At 41.9% G+C, this 18,177-nt stretch overlaps 1 protein-coding gene across 5 annotated transcripts in view; it reads right to left on the bottom strand.

The window, feature by feature from the left end:
• Window positions 1-18,177, bottom strand: part of FAT1 (FAT atypical cadherin 1) — a 376,731-nt gene that overhangs the window by 84,046 nt on the left and 274,508 nt on the right. For all 5 annotated transcript variants that reach the window (XR_011030974.1, XM_068278660.1, XM_068278659.1 and 2 more), the window contains exons 8-9: window positions 4,277-4,552; window positions 3,957-4,167 (exon numbers count right to left, since the gene is read on the bottom strand). Coding sequence is in view for 4 of the 5 variants with exons in the window: in XM_068278660.1 (XP_068134761.1) it covers window positions 3,957-4,167; window positions 4,277-4,552 (487 nt within the window). In the remaining variant the exon portion in view is untranslated. The remainder of the gene's footprint in view (window positions 1-3,956; window positions 4,168-4,276; window positions 4,553-18,177) is intronic.

Below are 18,177 nucleotides of genomic sequence, written 5' to 3'. Positions count from 1 at the left end.
CTAGCGCCTATGCTCTCCGGCTGCCCGCTTGCTGTCCTCTTCCTGCCAGCCTGCTACAGGTACTTTGGGGGACTTCTATTTAATTTTATAGGGTCCAGCAGAAGGGAGAGCTTAGCGGGGAGGGGTGGGGGGCATTTCCGACCCCCCCCCCCCCCCCCGCGCTCGGGGCATGCTTTCCCTTTATGCTGGGACCCTATAGGGGCCCCAAAGGGACATGTTCGGGTTGGGTTCGGCCTGAACATGCCGAATATCGGGGGCATGTTCGGCCGAACCCCCCCCGAACCCGAACATCTGGATGTTCGCCCATCACTAACTGAAGTGACATGAGGCACGATTAGGTAAATGTCTGTACAAGCAGCATGGTGACATATTCACGGATAGCACTTACTGCCTGCAGCATGGGGGTCTCTGATTTAAATCTTGGCCAGGACACGATCTGAGTTTGTATGTTTTTCCTCTGGGAAGTCTAGTGTCCTCTCCCATTCCAAAAACATACTGTTAAGTTTATTAATTTTACACTAAAGGTAGCCATACATCTAGCGATGATGGACAGATTTGACCAAGAGACAAATCTCTTTGTAATCAAATCTGATTAGAGAGATATCTGTCAGCTATACACCACAAGCCCATTCCCGATCAATTGTATGCTGAAATCATGGGGGCGCGTGTATGAAGAGTGGAATGTACCAGAAGCAGCGGAGGGACAAGCGGAGGCCACGGATAGGTAATGTATACCTTGCACAGGGCACATTTTTCATTAGAGGGGACAGCGCTGGGAGTTTCGTCGCGTTCGACGATTGTCGCGAAATTGCACGCAGTTCCCACCTTGCACCTGATTAAGCAAGTTGACCCAACATCTTGCAGCATGCGCGATCGACAATACGACCAAATGGTCACACTGTCGGTCGGGCATGCACTTGGCAGTACCGATTTTCATCCATTTGATTATAACAATTGAATTGGATGGTTGATCGGCCGCTAAGTTGCCTGATGTATGGCCAACTTAAGTTAGGGACGTTAGACAATAAAAGAGATTAGATTGTGAGCTCCTCTGAGGAACAGTTAGTGACACCACTATAGACTCTGCACAACACTGTGGAAAATGTATGTACAGTCCTCACTCTATGGGCTTGATTCACTAAATCTGATAACTCAAATATCACACCTTATCAAAGTTAACACGCCTTATCAGAGTAGCACAGCGAGCGCTATGAACACAGAGGGGCTCTGGGCAGGATGAGTGCCATTGTCAATTAGCAGGCATAAGTTTGTAGCGCTCTCTATGCTACTCTGATAAGGCGTGTTAACTTTGATAAAGTGTGATATCTTTGATAAGGTGAAATATCTTTGATAAGGTGAGATATTTGAGTTATCACGGTTTAGTGAATCAAGTCCTAAGTGTTAACAATCAAGGAAAGTTCTATTTAGCATTAGGACTAAAGATACAATTCGTTATCAGTTTATTATTCTTCAGGTTTGCTTAAAACTGTGCTGCTTGCTAACTTGGGAAAACAAAGCCATCGGCTGTTGCCAGGTGGACTTAATCTGACACCTGACAAACAGCTGGCAGGGGGCTGCTGTACACATGGCAGATTATCGGCAGTGGTGGTCATTATTGGTTGCCTCTGCCAACTTAAATCTAGGTTAATGGGGTGTGTCTGTAAGGGGATTTAAACAGGAAGAAGAGCTAAACAGGAAGGAGAGGTTACATTTAGGCATCATGAAGGAGAGGTAAGAAAAGACGTTAAGATTAGGTTTTAGGAAAGGTATTTTTATTAACGTGGCCATTAAGATTAGGAATTAGGATGGGGTATTTAATCAAGTAGGGTAGGTAGCATTATGAGAATTCTTAAAGTGAGAAGTTAGGTGTCATGAGGAAGGTTTTCATATGGAAAAGCTAGGTTTAGGCATTAGGTTAGGCGATTGGTTTGGATTAGGGAAACAACCGTGAAAAATTGATAAATACTGTTGGGTACTTTTTGTTCTCATGAATTACCCTCAAAGTTTTTTTCTATTTGAGAGTGACCAGAGCCAGAGCAGGGCGATCCCCACATAGTCATCTATAGACATCACGTGCCCAGGCTTGTGACTATCCTTCTTTTTGATTTATTTTCCATTACCATTCTTATTACATTAATTGGGCATTTCGGTTTCTTTCTGTTTTCTTATTCCCTGTAAGGGCTTACATGTTATCCAGATCTTTCCATTGGGGAAAATTGATAAATTGTTCATTAACACTGAGTTGTATAGTCAAGCTTGGAAATAATGTGCAAATTATGAAGCCAAAACCTCCTACACTGAATCAACACGTATGCCCTATGATCACATCAGGAGGGAGAATCCAATAATGCATTATAGTGCACTTTATTGCTTCCAGAGCAATCTGGGGCTGATTTAATTCAGGCATGTTATATGTACAGTATATTTATTCTTTAAGTAAGAATATGAAGGTGTCATCAAAATAAATGGAGATTGTGTTAGGAAACCATAAGGCGTAAAATCAATTTAAGCTATTTCATGGCCATGCTCCTTAAAGTGAACTCGCTTAAATGATGCCTATACTAGTCTAGCCTTATAGAGTCTATAAGATGACTCTGAATGACCTCACTATCACCAAAATACATAGCTCTATTCAGGTGACACAGAGTGCATAGTAACATGACTGCAGCTGTGTATTCAGAGCAGAAGGATGTAGAGATGTTCATACTTAAAAAGCACCATGTAACAGCTTAGTGCAGCCTTGGAGTTAGTTAAATGAAGAGTCAACTGAAGTCCCCCTTTTGACTTTAGAGAACCCTTTGACTTATTTAACAGAACTAAACTAGTCTCAGATGCACTTTAACCTCCTTAGCGTTCTGGACGAGCTGAGCTCGTCCAGTAACGCTGGAGGGCACCACTCAGGCCCTGGTGGGCCGATTTGAATAATTTTTTTTTTGTGAAACAAGCAGCTAGCACTTTGCTAGCTGCGTGTTTCTCCGTTCGCCGCCACAGATCCGCCGTGTAATAGGGCACCCCAGACCCCGTGCCAATCAGTGCCAGGCAGTGTTGAGGGGTGGATCGGGACTCCCTGTGACGTCATTCCGTTCGTCGCCATGGCGATGGGGGAAGCCCTGAAGGTAATTAGTTCAGAACGGGATTTCCTAATGGGCATGATCACCGGCGGCGATCGGAAAGGTGGGAGGGAGCAGGGAGGGGGGACTCATGTAGCTAGCCCTAGGCTAGCTACATGATTAAAAAATAAAAATAGGTTAAAAAAAACACCCGTGGTCATGGCTCTAATTTATAAGACAAGGCTTTTGTTTAGTACGGGCTCAAGACATGGCCGCGGGTAATCAGAATGCCAGGGAGGTTAAGGCACCTTAATTATGCTCTGGAATCTTTCTGAGCTCCTTGATAGCTCTAAAGTCTTGAGTCCGTACTAAACAAAAGCCTTCTCTTATAAATTAGAGCCATGACACGCAAGAGGCTAAAGCCTGGTACACACCTACAATTTTCATTGGCCAATGACAGGCCAATTTTACCACTTACATATAGTATGAGGGCCAACAGAGTTGCAGCAACAAGTTGCTGTAGAGTGCCATTGTTCATAGAGGTTGCATTGGTAACAATGCTTAGAAATTTGTCGCAGAGACTATTCACAAAAACAGAAAAAGTCTTGCATGTAACATGGCCCATGTAGTTTTGCATCACTCCCATCCATGATTTATTAATCACGGAGAACTCACTGGTTTGTGGATATAAAGAGTGGTCCAGAGTTCCATCTCCATAGTTATGACCAAAAGAAATATACTTGCCGTTTATAAACACTGAGAAGGCAGATAGAGAGTGGGGGCAACCCTAGTTTTGTTGTTGGGCAAGGACATATCCCCTGTGTTTTCTTTGCAACGTTTGACAGATAAGTATTTTGTGCAGCCTGCTGATGTTTATACTTTGAAAATCAATTTCAGAACCCTTACCTGACTCAATAGAATAAACAACCTCTGCATTTTTCCCTTTGTCTTTATCTAAGGCAGTGACTTGCAGCACAGCAGATCCAATAGCAGCTGATTCATAGACTCGACCTTCATAGAAAGAGCTTGTAAACCAGGGGGCATGGTCATTGGTGTCAGTCACATTAATAACAATCCTGGCATAGTTGCGCATGACGGGAACATCTTGATCGCGCACCTGAAAAATGAATCCTCCGTCAATATGGCAGCACATGAATTTCACAATGAAAAATAAAAAATGTCTCCTTTATCAGCTGCAGACAAAGGGATGTGCCGCGGTAGCTTACCATTACTGTCAGAACGTGCTGCTGCATCTCTTCATGATCCATTTTTTCTACAATATAGAGGGAGCCGGTGGCAGGGTCTATGCGAAACTTCTTCAGGCTGACAGGGTCAGTGCTGCTCTGTAATGTGTAAATCAGCTTATTCTTCTCATCTCGGTCAGTGGCTGTGACTTGCAAAATCTCTGTCTCTGGGGTAATGTCTTCTGGAATCAGCACTTCGTACCGTGAGGTGGAAAATTCTGGCCGGTGGTCATTAGTGTCGATAACTTTAATAAAAACCTGAAATGTAAGCAAAAATAACAATAAGTTGGACTGGCACTAAATACTAAGTTTGACATAATTTAATAATTTGTATCAGATCCGGTAAACAGACATTGATTGAAAAAATAAATAAATAGAAAAATGGCTAATGCAGGTAAAATGCAGTAGGGTCCCAATAGCATTGCACTGATAGAAACATTCCCTCACAATTTCCATTATACTAATAAGATCTAGCTCTCGCACCCAGGCCACGGCCTCTTCAGTTGGCTCATATAAGGTCAAAGGTCAATCCCTGCCAAGACCACAAGGAGAAGGAACACTTTATTCCCTGCAGCTGTAGACTCTTGAAGTCTGCACCTTGTTGTTGAATGCTTGTTGTCTACTTCCGTCACTGTATAATACTGTCATGGTTGCCCTGTTGTTGCCAAACCCAATTCTAGGCACCACCCAGTCATGCTTGACGATAATAAACTTCTGATGCTGATTCTTTTTGCGATTCACAAGCAATCGCAATTGCAAAACACTGCTAGTGGAAAAAAGCCCTAAAGAGCGAATCAGTTCATTGCAGTGCTGAAGCTGGGTGCCGTCAAGATTGCCAGACCGTGAATTACATCTGCCTCCAAGATGCTTCCACTTCGGTGGGCTTTAATGTGTACAAGCACTGTGCTCTCAGGGGAGCGTAGAGGCATAAATAACTCTTTTGTGTCTTCAGAAAGTGTCTAATGTTACTGTAGAGCAGGGCTTCCCAACCATATCCTCAAGTACCACCAACAGTGCATGTTTTGCATAAAACCACAAACATTCACAGGTGAGGTAACTAGTGTCTCAGCAGATCTGGTTAACTACCTTTGTGGATTCCACAAGACATGCACTGTTGGTGGTACTTAAGAGTAGGGTTGGGAAGCTCTGCTGCAGAGGCATAATTTCAGCAGGTAAAGTAATTTTCAGGTTTCGCAGAGAGCAAGATGGCAGCTGCCATGACACACACTGCACACTCTGTGGATTTGCCCAGCAAGGTGACATGACCCTGTGCACTAGTAAAACAATGTTAATTTGACAACAAGTATTTGGCCTAGATGAGATCAAGCAAAGGGAAGTTTGGTTCAGATTTGCTTTAAAGCAGCCATTAACATTTGACAATAATTGTTTGATGATATGTGTGTGGCAAACTCTTCTAACACCTCATCTATGATCATCTCTTAATACTTCAAAGAAGAATTTTATATTCAGTGGTCCATTAAGAGCTGACAATGGCTGACAATGAATACAGTCTTGTTAGCTGGAAGACTGCAAGTAAGCAATTGCATTTTCAGAATGAGTCCCTGCAGTGTAATCCGCCGAACGATTCCACCACCAAACAATCGTTATCTTAGTTCTGGAACATTCCGCAAATACTTGTAGGAATGTTTGTGAATGTCACCGTAGTTATTTCGTATCACACAAATTGCACTTCATGTTCAGTCTTCTCTAAAGCGAGGAGGGTGCTCAGCTATTGTGAGTAGGAATTACGGACTTTATCTGCCTCCACTAAACACTACAGACACATTTCTTGCCCATAAAATACTGCAGCTGGAAGAGAATGAAAGCAGTAGTGTCTATGCTACAATGCTGACAGCTTTCATTTGGATTTCTCTTATCACTGTACGAGTATGCTGGGAAAAATAATCATACGTGAATACGCCTTGGGGTGCTGCAGATTGCGGATCCATCTGCAGACAACGATCTTAGGTGATATTTTCTAAATGGTTTTATTTTATTTAATGTTAACTTCAGCGGTTGCAAAATCTCAGTCAAAGCGATAATATGGCGGAGGGAGGATCCAACCTGATCAGCGTTCCTTTACAGGCCTGATCAGCAAACACCTTGCTGGATAACGCCTACAGAATGTAAACATAAGCTAACTTCAAGTGGACCTGAACTCTTGCACAGGACAGAAGGAAAACAGAGAAATGCACCCTGTATGTATTACGAGAGTTTAGCCTGTCTAATTCCCCCTCATCTGTGACTAATCACAATTTGATCGCAGCTGTTTCAGCTGGCTGCCTTGGCAAAGCAGCTAATTTGTAAACATAGGATGTTAACCCTATATCTGCTTCCACGAAAGACACACTGCAGATTTATTGCAGGATTTGTATCAGCTGTGACAAAGAAATGTTTTTCTTTCAAAGTTATTATGCTGTTGCTTATCATATAGAGCAGAGAGGAAGCTCTGAGTTCAGGTCCACTTTAAACAATGATCAAAATAAAATGACCATTCACCTCTCCACTCTTATTGGAGCACATCATATACACACGATTTGACCTCAAAATCTTTTCCCTTCACTGCTGCTGATACATACGCTTTGACCGACTCTAGTTGGTGGATTAGTGGATGTATGATTCAGCAACACAGTAACCAGCACAAAACTGTGAAGCAGGGATTCAGTCCATCACATTTCTGCTGAAGGTGCTTTTTGGTGCCACATATGCTACTCATAGATAAATATCGGAGTGCTTCAAATTTGTATTTATTTACAGTATATAGCACTGACATAGTAAACAGCGCTGTACAGAGTATATATTGTCTTTTCACTAACTGTCCCTCAGAGTGGCTCCCAATATAATCCCTACCATAGTCATATGTCTATATCGTGTAGTGTATGTATCGTAGTCTAGGGCCAATTTAGGTGGAAGCCAATTTACTTATATGTATGTTGTTGGGATGTAGGAGGAAACCAGAGTGCCCAGAGGAACCCCATGCAGAGAACATACAAACTCCTTGCAGATGTTGACCTGGCTGGGATTTGAACCAGGGCCCCAGCGCTGCAAGGCGAGAGCACTAACCACTACGCCACTGTGCTTCCCAACAGAAATGATAGATATTTCTTTACTGGACACATTTGCATATTTCCAGTATAATGTACAGACAGTGTTGTGATGTCCTTAGAGTCACGTGAAAAATCACCAAAGCTGTCACATAATATACACAACTTATTTATGTCTCTAAAGGGCACTAAACATCAAAACTGTTTCATAGTGCAGAAAGGATATAGAGTGCCAAGGTGAATGTTTTATGTCGGCTCATATACAATACCTCGGGGACCAGAAACTGCGGTTATGTACACAATTCAGGGAAATTAGCATAAAGCACTGGCCAAAACTAGCTGAATTTCCAGAATGCATTTTGTGAGAGTTTTCTTAAAAAGCCTGAAACAACCTTGACCTTGCAGATACGTTTTTTATAGCCCTAAAAAGTGACTATGCAAGCAGTTTTCCAATGTGCCTCCAATGGCTTGAACCCACAACTGCATGCAACACAGCCTGGCTCTTTACTGGAATGCCTGCTAATTAAGATTCGCAAACACCGTGCACATTCTCTGCATTCTTGGTTGTGCAAATCCCTAACCCTCTGGTTCAGTGCGACGGAATGCGTGTGATCCTGTAACTTGCATAAGAGGCCATTCCAAAACTACAATTTAGCAGTAAAATCAGACTGAAAGAACTTATTTACTACGAGCAATCACTCAAGAGTGTGTTTTAAGGTGCTTCTGCCCAATCATAATAAAAACTCACCATGTGAACAAGCGGTAATGGCAGCTGGCTGAATGACCTGCGTTTATGTAACACAGGGGCCTGATTCAATTTCACACATCACAAGGGCTAAACTGGCACATAAAATACGGTACTCTCTTTTGTATTTGAAAAGATCCAATTTCATGCAAATATGAATGAAAATATATATGTTGGAGACAAGTCCATACACGTGGTGTAGATCATCTTTTGTTAAGACAGAAAATACATCTTACAATTCAATTGTCTGTTTTGATCAGGCAAGGTGCATTTAAAGTGAATCTGAAGTCAAAATGAACTTATGAGATAATGAATTTTATGTGTAGTATGGATAATAAATAGAACATTAGTCGCAAATAAAATAGTCTCATATTGTTATTTTTAGTTATATGGCTATATTTATACCATTGCATCAGACTGTCACAGTTGCAGTTTAGAATCCCCACTCTAGACTTTCAAGCTGTAAAAGAAGCAGAACTTATAACCCTTTGACCTTTTGCAGTAAAACCTTAACTCAAGCTGTAGCTCACTGTTTCTTGGTAGTTTAAGCTTTTCATTTGCTCTTCAGAAAATGGGATTGACTTCTACAAGCTGCCACAAGCTCAGAGAAGCTCTTTTACATATACAAAATTTCAAGTGTTTTAACTCTTTGGGTAGGAACACACTAAGCAGAAACGCTAGTGTTGTGCAAAATGCTAGCATTGACGCATATAATGTAAGTCAATGGGCCGCATGAAAAAAACGCCTGCGCTTGCTTTCTGCAATGTGCGTTTTAGAAAATGCTGAACTTGCTGCATATTTTTCCAAAATGCATCTAAAATACACATAATGTATGTCAATGGTGATGCAGAGGTATAGCGTTTTTAATGCATTTTTTTTTATTTATTTTCTTAGGGGTAGTATCATATGTGTAAATGTTTATTTCATCATAACTGGGAGGGAGAAAGCCCACACAAAAATAGGTGGTGATAGTATATCTACATTATGTGACTAAAAATAGCAAAAATATATAATAATAAAAAATGGCTTACCTCAAAGGAAGGGGCAAAGCCAATTTCAAACAAAAGGTGTATTATTCATCAGACACTGTCAATGAGATAACATGTTTCGCTGAACACAGTCCGCTTCCTCAGATCAAATACAAAGCAGTGTCTTTATGCTGTAGACAGTAAGTTCAGAGCGCCTTTTCCTGTCTCCCTAGGAAGTCTGTTGGATCTCTTGGGATAACACACAACCTCTTTTATTTCACGTCACGCGTTGCTTCAGATTCACTTTAAAGTCTAAAAACTGTCAAGAACACTTTCACCTGCGCTTATCAGGTGCAAGCAATTATCCAGTGCTGGTTGAGGTGGTCTATTTATATATAAAAAAACTCAGTGCAATCTGTTGATGGATGGAGCCATTTGTTGCCTAGATTGGTAAAATTCTTCATATGAAGACTAGGAAGAAAAGGAGGTATACGTAACAGATAATACCAGATCATGTTATTTTGAGGTAAATTTCCCTTGCTTAGAGAATTCGGGGATGTATCATTATTCAAAACTGAAAACAACATGGGCATCAGTCTGCACTCTATATAAAAACATGACTTACACCTGCAAGATGTAAGTGATTTATGAAGGATCTCATTAGCCAAGAGTTAATTACTGGGAATATCTCATTAACTACAGATTTGGAAATACTTAAGCATGGACTGATGCAGCTGGAAAACTATCTTCCCAGAGATTTTAAAAATAAACAGTGCAAATACTTAAGTGGGCTGGTAAACCCATAAATCATCCCAGCGGCCTTTAGTGGCACTAAACCCCAATGCTCCACAGTAATTTGCGTGTGAGAGGGACACTTCTTGGCCTCCTCTGTCCTCAGCTCGTCCCGAAGGTTACTGCCTGTACATGCACCTGATAACACGGTTCCAGGCCATTCTAGCCCTTCTGCCACACCCTCCAATCATAGGGAAGGAGAGGGAATGGCACTGCATGAATGGGCAGGCTGTGAACCTCAATGGAGAGGAAGTGAGTCCTGAATATACAGCCACTTCCTCGGGTACATAAAAACAGATAGATTTGGCCACGTTAGCACACTTACTGTAACATAATATAAAAATTGCCTCTTTGCTATCGCCTCAAAAATTAAAAAATGTCAGGCACGTAACTGAGGACCTATAAGTGCTGAGTAAACATTTATAGGTAATGGCCTTGGGGTGAACAGGTATATGTAAAACATGGCGCTGAGACTTCAACAAAAGTTGATTCCGTTGATACCTTTAATGACTAACTGTACATGGTTTATTGTAAGGTTTCAAAACGTTACGTTTCTTCTTCAGGCATTATACAGAACTGTATCAGAACCATACAATAAATGCCAGACTAAAGCTGGCCATACACTGGCCCGATTTGCCGCCGTTTCGACAGCAGATTCGATCACTGGGATCGAATCTGCTGCCAATCGTTCGCGCTACACGCCGAATTTCGATCCATTTCGTCCAATCCCATCGATCGCTCCGTGCAGAAAATTACCGTCGATCGCCCCCGGGTAGGGAACGCGTCGCTAGTGGCGTTCGAGTACCCGACGACCGACGCAATAGAGCCGCATACATTACCTGCTCCGCCGGCACGACTACTCCCGGTCATCGCTGCTCCGTGTCCGCGCTGGTCTCCGGCATGCTTCAGTTCCTCCTGCCCGGCAGGAAGTTTAAACAGTAGAGGGCGCTCTACTGTTTAAACTTCCTGCCGGGCAGGAAGAAGTAAAGCATGCTGGACCTGGAGACCAGAGCGGAGAAGACAGCGGAGACCTGGGGACTGGAGTCGCGCCGGCGAAGCAGGTAATGTATGCGGGCATGCGGGAGGGGGGAGCGGCGGCAGCACCACCACCACCACAACAGATTGTGATCGGTTTCAGGCTGAAATCGGTTCACAATCTGTTTGCAGTAAAGATAGCCATACGATCCCTCTCTGATCAGATTCGATCAGAGAGGGATCTATCTGTTGGTCGAATCTGATGGCAAATCGACCAGTGTATGGCTACCTTTACACCGGACCACACTTTACTTACATTTATCTACAAATAGGCCCTGCTTGCCTAAGGTTCTCCATAGCTAGAGATCACTTGACAATGTAAGTATTCAACAAAACAAACAGGCCTGTTTGCCTAAGGTTCCTCATAGCTAGAGATCACTTGACAATGTAAGTATTCAACAAAAGCTTAGCCTTGTCTGCATCTGTTAAACAAGTTCTTGCTGTGGAATTGTGTGTGATTGCAATCACACAAACAGTAGCCTTATAGTGATCATCTCCATGCCCCGATGCCCTATAGATGATGGTTGAAATGTCTTGTCAAACATTTTTCAGCCAAGATCTAATAAATTCAGTACAGGTTAGAATAAACATCCATGTTCTCCAATGAAACCCCACATGCCAAAAACTTACAGATCGGTTTATTTGGCTTCTCCCTAAATTGGTCCTAGACTACAATGGACATATGTGTATGGCAGGGATTAGATTGTGAGCCCCTCTGAGGGACAACTAGTGATTAGCACTGCAGAATACGTTAACAGTATATAAATGATAATAACATGCAGCTGGTATTTTCTTTAGTAAATCAGATTAACAATCAGGAAAACAGTGACTTTAAGTCCCTACAAGAGTCATCTTTCCTGTGTCCATTTTTAGCAAGTTACATGATTAAAAGTCTGGCATAGAGATTAAATGGTTGCAGGCCATGCAAATGACAGTATAGAACCCATCACCCTTGGTCAGCATACAGTATAAGCATGAAGCAAGGCTCAATCAAACAAGCCTGTTCTTCATTGAAAGGCGGAATGGGAAAAGGATAAGGGGACCACCCATTGTAGAGAATACAGTAGTAACTGGATGGTAAAATCCAACCCAGTGAATTGCTGGGCAAGGATTGTGCCAAAGCATTGCAGGACTGTATAAGGTACTGTGATGCAATCTAACAGTGAACAGGTAATATGAGCCACAATTATCTCATGCCTGTGCACAGCCTAATATAATAATCAAAACACAACCAATAATAATAATAATTTACATTTGTGGGCACTTTAGGTCAACTGTCTTGGAGTGATCTGTTGTTATTTCTGCTTTGAGTAATAGCATGCGTTTTAGGATGTAATTGTTCTCTGTGCTAAACAAATACATTGTCCGTATTGTTAGTATGTTTCAAAAAAGGGCATTTTTCAGTTGAACAATGTTTTTATGCACTGAGAATAGTGCAACTGGTGACTTGTGTTGTCAGCCTTCTGTAATAGATTAAGGTCCTGCGAGAAAACTTGTGCATTGGGATGCTAACACAGTGAGAATATAAAAATAATGCAGGCAGCCCTGGGTGGGTTTCTACAGCTGCAATTAATCATTATTAACCATAGAAGCACTAAGGCAAACTGAACATTTTACAAAGAGAAGATAACTGTGGCCATTGTGCTACACAATGATTTAACAAGGATAGCTTTAAATGAATCTCTTTAAACCCTGTTGGGTCACTCTTTTACATCTCTGGTAAAACGACTGCACCCTTTATTACATCAGCACAAATTTGATCAGCTATCAATACAGGAAAAGTACATTACATAAATTAAACATAAATAATTAAAAGTGATGCAAGATACCAGCTTAAAAACATTTTAAAAATGAACTGAAATCCAGTATGGTTTTCCTTTCCTTTGTTTTCACACTTCACAGCACCACACAAAAACATACTTCATATGACCCTGCAGCAGAATGCACCAGCAGGGTCATATGCATAGGCCCGCCCCCACTCAGCAACCTGCTTCCTGCTGAACAGGAAGTACATCACCAGGATTCCTGTCGGTCTGCATGAGCGCTGCATTGCACAGTGCTCATTGTTTACACTCATTGCATTGCCACAGACAAGAGTGTCGAGAGGAAACCTGCACAGACACAGGAGAACATACAAAACTCATGAACATAGTACCCTGGCTGGGATTTGAAGCAGGGACCCGGCGCTGCAAGCCTTCATATCCCTCTCACTACAAGCTACAGTGTTATTGTTTCTGGGGACAAAAGAACACAGGAAATAGTGTCTCTCGCTTTGGGAGATGTCGTGTGCACGACGTACGACTGAAGCAGCACCATTGCTATTGGGACATCAAGTATTAAGGATTTTCTTAGATAGTAAATGACGCTGCTCTTCACTGATTCTGCTGAATGTGTTTGATCGCTTGGGAAATCCAACCCCCAGCCTGCTTCACAAGTTAATCATCCTGCGATCCAAGTGAAAAGAGGCATTTGCTCAATTACCCGTACACTAAACATCAAATATGTTAAGAGGAATGCCCTGCATTGATTAATTATTTCTGAGAACATAGAGCTAAAAGGTCAAGTAGTCAATGAGCCCCAACAAGTAAAAAAAACCCTCAATCACAGCTTTTCTGTGGACAGGAACATATTTAATTTATAATACAAACTGTAGAGCATGGCGGAGATCTGTGTATTTTCTCCATTTCCTTTTAACAGCACTCCTGACCCTGCATGCCCTTCTATAGTCAGTGAGTTTCAGCCTCCATTCTGTGCTTTAGAGGTTTGTACAAATAACTCAAAATGCCAAGGAAAAACTAACCAGGGGATTATTCCACTCAGAACAGCAATGTTTCAAAAGATGTGTTATTGTCTCGGATGCCATGGCAGCAGTGTTAAATTCAGCCTGGGAAGGCTGAGCCCGAGCAGCCAGATCTCTGTGGGCCTCAGCGAGCACACACTCTGCATTACAGAAAAAGAGCATGATGGGAAGCAGACAAAAGGAGTAAAAGCACCAAGATATAGGAGGCTTCTGAAGTGTTTGGATTTTACATCAGAAAAAAAAGACATCTACAAGGTAGTTTGAAAACCATGATCTACAACTGTTTTTATTCATGTACAGATCCTGCTCTTCAAGGCGACATATCATATTTCATCATTCCGAGCAGTAAGGTTTTACAAGATGTATGTGCCCTGAAAATGTGAAAGCGACTCCAGGAAGCCAATAAAATCCATCTGAGAGCTGCATATTACCGTACATGAAAATCCCTGCCTCTTCCCTTGCTCAGGGGCATGTCATGTGCTCCACACTGCTCACCTGACTCGCTACTAAGATCAAAATCAGTACCTGGAGCTGCCCTGCTGGCCCATAGCAGAAAGGGCTGCAATAAGTGCAGGATTAGATGTGTCTGTTTTCAATTGGTGGGAATCAGACTTGTCTCAAGTTAAACTAAAATCAAAATTGAACACGGCAAATTCTCATCGCAATCAGGTTGATAAGTGAATATAACAGAAGCAAATGTGCTTGGAACATTGGGGTAAATTCACTAACCAGTGGTAAAGATGCCATGCGCATGCAGTGCTCAGCAATTTTACCGCTGATTACTGACCATGCCCCATCCTTCCTTACGGAACAGCTTCACTTCAGGGATGTTAACAAGCTTCCTCACAGTTACTGGCTGCTTTAGGCCTTTCTATATATAACTACAGGATTAAAGTCATATTTTTGATTTACAGAATACCTAGCTCATTGTGACCCAGAACTAATAGGAACGTGTAAGACCTCTTACTAAAAAAAAACAAGTCCGAGTTGAATTTGTCTTCTTAAAACAGAAGGTGCTTGCAAGAGTTGAGCTTTAAGTGAGCAACTGTTTTTTTCCCCCGATGCATCACTTCATCATCCAGAACCACTGGTGTATAGTAAGCCTATAGCTTATACATTTTTACAGAACCATATCAACCCAACAATTAACTTAGCGTATTTTTGCGGCATATAAGACGCACTTTTTCTTCCCCAAAACGGGGGGGGGGGGGGGGGGAGGAAATGGGTGCGTCTTATATGCCAAATGCATGAAAAAAAAATTTGCAGAGTGCGCAGGGAAGCGCTTACCCATCTTGGGCTACACATGACGCGGCTGCACGTAATGTAAACAGGAAGTAGGAGGACAGAAGGATGAACACCCGGCATGTAGCGGCAGAGGGGGCGGCGGCAGCTTTCCGTGAGTGGCAGTGCCGAGCGGATCACCGCAGGAGAGGGGGACAATGCCACTAATGCTTTTCTTTTTCCCCCTTCACAGGATCGGAGGACCTGGCGGCGGAGGTGGCATCTGAGAAATGTGCCTGAGAAGGTGAAGAGGATCGCGGCTGAAGCGAGGGGAAGAGGAGCATGGCGGCAGGAACAGGTGTAGTATTGTTGTGTCATTGTAGTGCAGCTTAGTGTTAGTATATTACAGTGTAGTGTAGTGAAGTTGTATGTTGTGTCAGTGCATTGTAGTGTAGTTTAGTGAAGGGTATTGCAGTGGTGTGTTGTGTTATTGCAGTGTAGTGTAGCATAGTGTAGTGAAGTGTATTAATGTGTTGTGGTAGTGTATTGTATTGTATTGTTGTGTAGCTTAGTTGTTAAGGCAGCAGGGATTAGTGTAGTGTAGATAGAATATCTTTGAGGCAGTTTTAGGGGGTGAAAGGTCCATAAGACGCCCCTGCAGTGTAGACGCACCTAGGTTTATTTTTTGTTTTTTTCCTTATTTTTGCCCTCTAAACCAAGGTGTGTCTTATACGCCAGAGCATCTTATATGCCGAAAAATACGGTAAGTTATTCTAAAACACTGACGTGTGTTTCTAGAGCTTTTGCCCTACCACTTGACCAATATTCTTTGCATTTCAATTCATGGACAGATAGCCTGATATTTTCCTGGAGAATTTACTGGCATCATTCAGAATACATACGGTAATTCTATCAATGATGGCAAGCCATCCTATTCCGAATGCAGTAAAGCAGGCCAAATTCACAATACTGCCTAATCCAGTTTAACAAAAGAGAAAATGTTATTATGCTGGAATACAATGCTTGCCTTTTGCCAAACATAACATTTTCCATCCAAGCCAAAAACTTTTCTCTCATTTGTCCCCAGTACATTCTACCCTTGGCTGTGTGACTTATCAACATTGTCTTTGTCAAATAATAAATGGGGAACAATGTTCTTTTTGGAGAGCAGTGTCTTTTTTTATTGCAACCTGTTGTTCAATGTTCTCCTGAGAAATCAAAAAACATGGACCTTTGCCAATGCAAGAGAGCCCATCACTTAAAGGAACACTATAGATTAACGTGTTTTTTAACCTGGGATTGAGGGAGTTCCTGAAGTACTCGTAAATAATGATATACATATACATTTCATTTGCTTATCTCTTTTGTTTACTGTATCAAATTCCTTTTACTCTTCACTGATGGCAAGTCTGATGGGCCAATGAACCATGATGGGAGATTCCCTCACACTACATCTGTTAACCCTGTGTGTGAGAAAGCTCTCCGTAGTTGAACTGCAGCTGCTTGTGTGTGCACAGAGAGCAGAGGAAATGTATCTTGTTATAAACATTTTTAATTGTGTGTGAAACCTGACACCACAGCTTTTCATACTTTTTTTTGCATTCAGGGAAAAAATACTTTGTAGTTTGATATGCAAAGAACAGCACTGGCTGTTGAAGCAGACACCCCTTTTGCGAATGTTTCATTCCAATCCTAAACACTTTAAAAAAAATAAAGATTTTGCTTCTGATATTTAACATGAAAAGTAGGAAAATGTTACACAGCTACTTAGACATTATTTGTACATTGTCATTTTAGAACACTTGGGCATCGATAGTGTTCCTTCAAGATGTTAGACTACGTTTCTTCGAGGTATCCTAAAATATTACACACCTTGTTCCTGGTATCATGTTTGTTGGACTAACACTTTGTGGAGTGTAACAACTGTGCTGCATTGTTTGATGGTGGACAGGAGACCAAAGTCTCAAATCTTTAGAAACAGTTTTGTGATGCTTTTCAAGCCAGTGACACATTTGTTCGCCCAATTCACCTAAGCATAATTTTCATCTGAACTGAACACCTGACATAACTAGATGTAATTGTAGAGACACGGCCCTCTTTATTAAATGGCTGCAGTAACTCAATTTCAGGTTAATGAAGCCAAACCCTGAGAAGAGTGAACACGCTGATACACTAAACATTTCTTGCAAGTTTTGGTACTGTATATACTCGCGTATAAGCCTAATTTTTCAGCACAAAAAATGTGCTGAAAAGTTACCCCCTTGGCTTTTATGCGAGTCATTGGAGCAGAACAGATGGTGGAACAGGTTTTGACACTGACAGAGGAGCATACTATTGTGCACTAGTGATCCTACTCTTGCCAGCTGGCTTCCTGCTATGTCCGTGCCCCCATTCCCTGCAACATGGTATGCAGTGCGTTGCTCAAGACTGCATGTGTCCCCTGGCTTGTGGAGCGGAACGTGCAAACAACGTGTCAGCGGTGCAATGATTGGAGATTTTTCCTGTGTGGCAATCACTGAACCTCATATCTGACACCAGTGTCATCTTGAGACACAGCTGTATCAAACTTGGGGCACATCTGGCTATGGGGAGGGGGGCTGACTTGTACTGGGATCACATCTGGCTACTATGGCAAGGGGTTATACTGGGGAGGGGGCTTGTACGTGAGTCAGTCACTTTTTCCTGGTTTCTGAAGGAAAAGTGGGTACCTCAGCTTATACACAGGCCGGCTTATATGCGAGTATATATGGTATATTATTGCCTTCCATCATATGAATCTACAAAACATTTTTTTTTGCAATTAGCCAGCAAAGTACTAAAAACGAAGCAAAGAAAAGTAGTATCAAACTTTAAAATGTGGCAAACTTATTTTGAAAGACTTTTTTTTTCCGATTTCCTATGTGCTAGAAGCTCTTATAAAACCAAAACAAAAGAGATAAAAACTAATATGAAAACCAGTGCATGTGATTGTTTGCTATGAGTTATTGAACTTTGCACTTATTAGCTTATAGCCTTTGGAAGGCATTAATACATAAACCATTATTATTATAAACCTTTGTAGACCTGATATGGACGCTCTTCAGTATGTCAGAGTTCAGTAGGTCTGAAACAGACACCAGAAAAGCTTCTGGCTCCACAGTCTTTCTTCACACACCTCAATACCAGTTGCAAGATGAGGTGATAGCGGTGGCTTAGATGATAAATGCTTTATAATCTGCTTTAATATACTCGTCCTAATCAAGTGTGCAAATGCCACACATTGGGGCTAATATACAAAG

Source organism: Hyperolius riggenbachi, chromosome 1, assembly GCF_040937935.1.
Source record: "Hyperolius riggenbachi isolate aHypRig1 chromosome 1, aHypRig1.pri, whole genome shotgun sequence".
NCBI classification, from domain to species: Eukaryota; Metazoa; Chordata; class Amphibia; order Anura; family Hyperoliidae; genus Hyperolius; species Hyperolius riggenbachi.
This window is presented reverse-complemented; position numbering and strand designations above follow the sequence as displayed.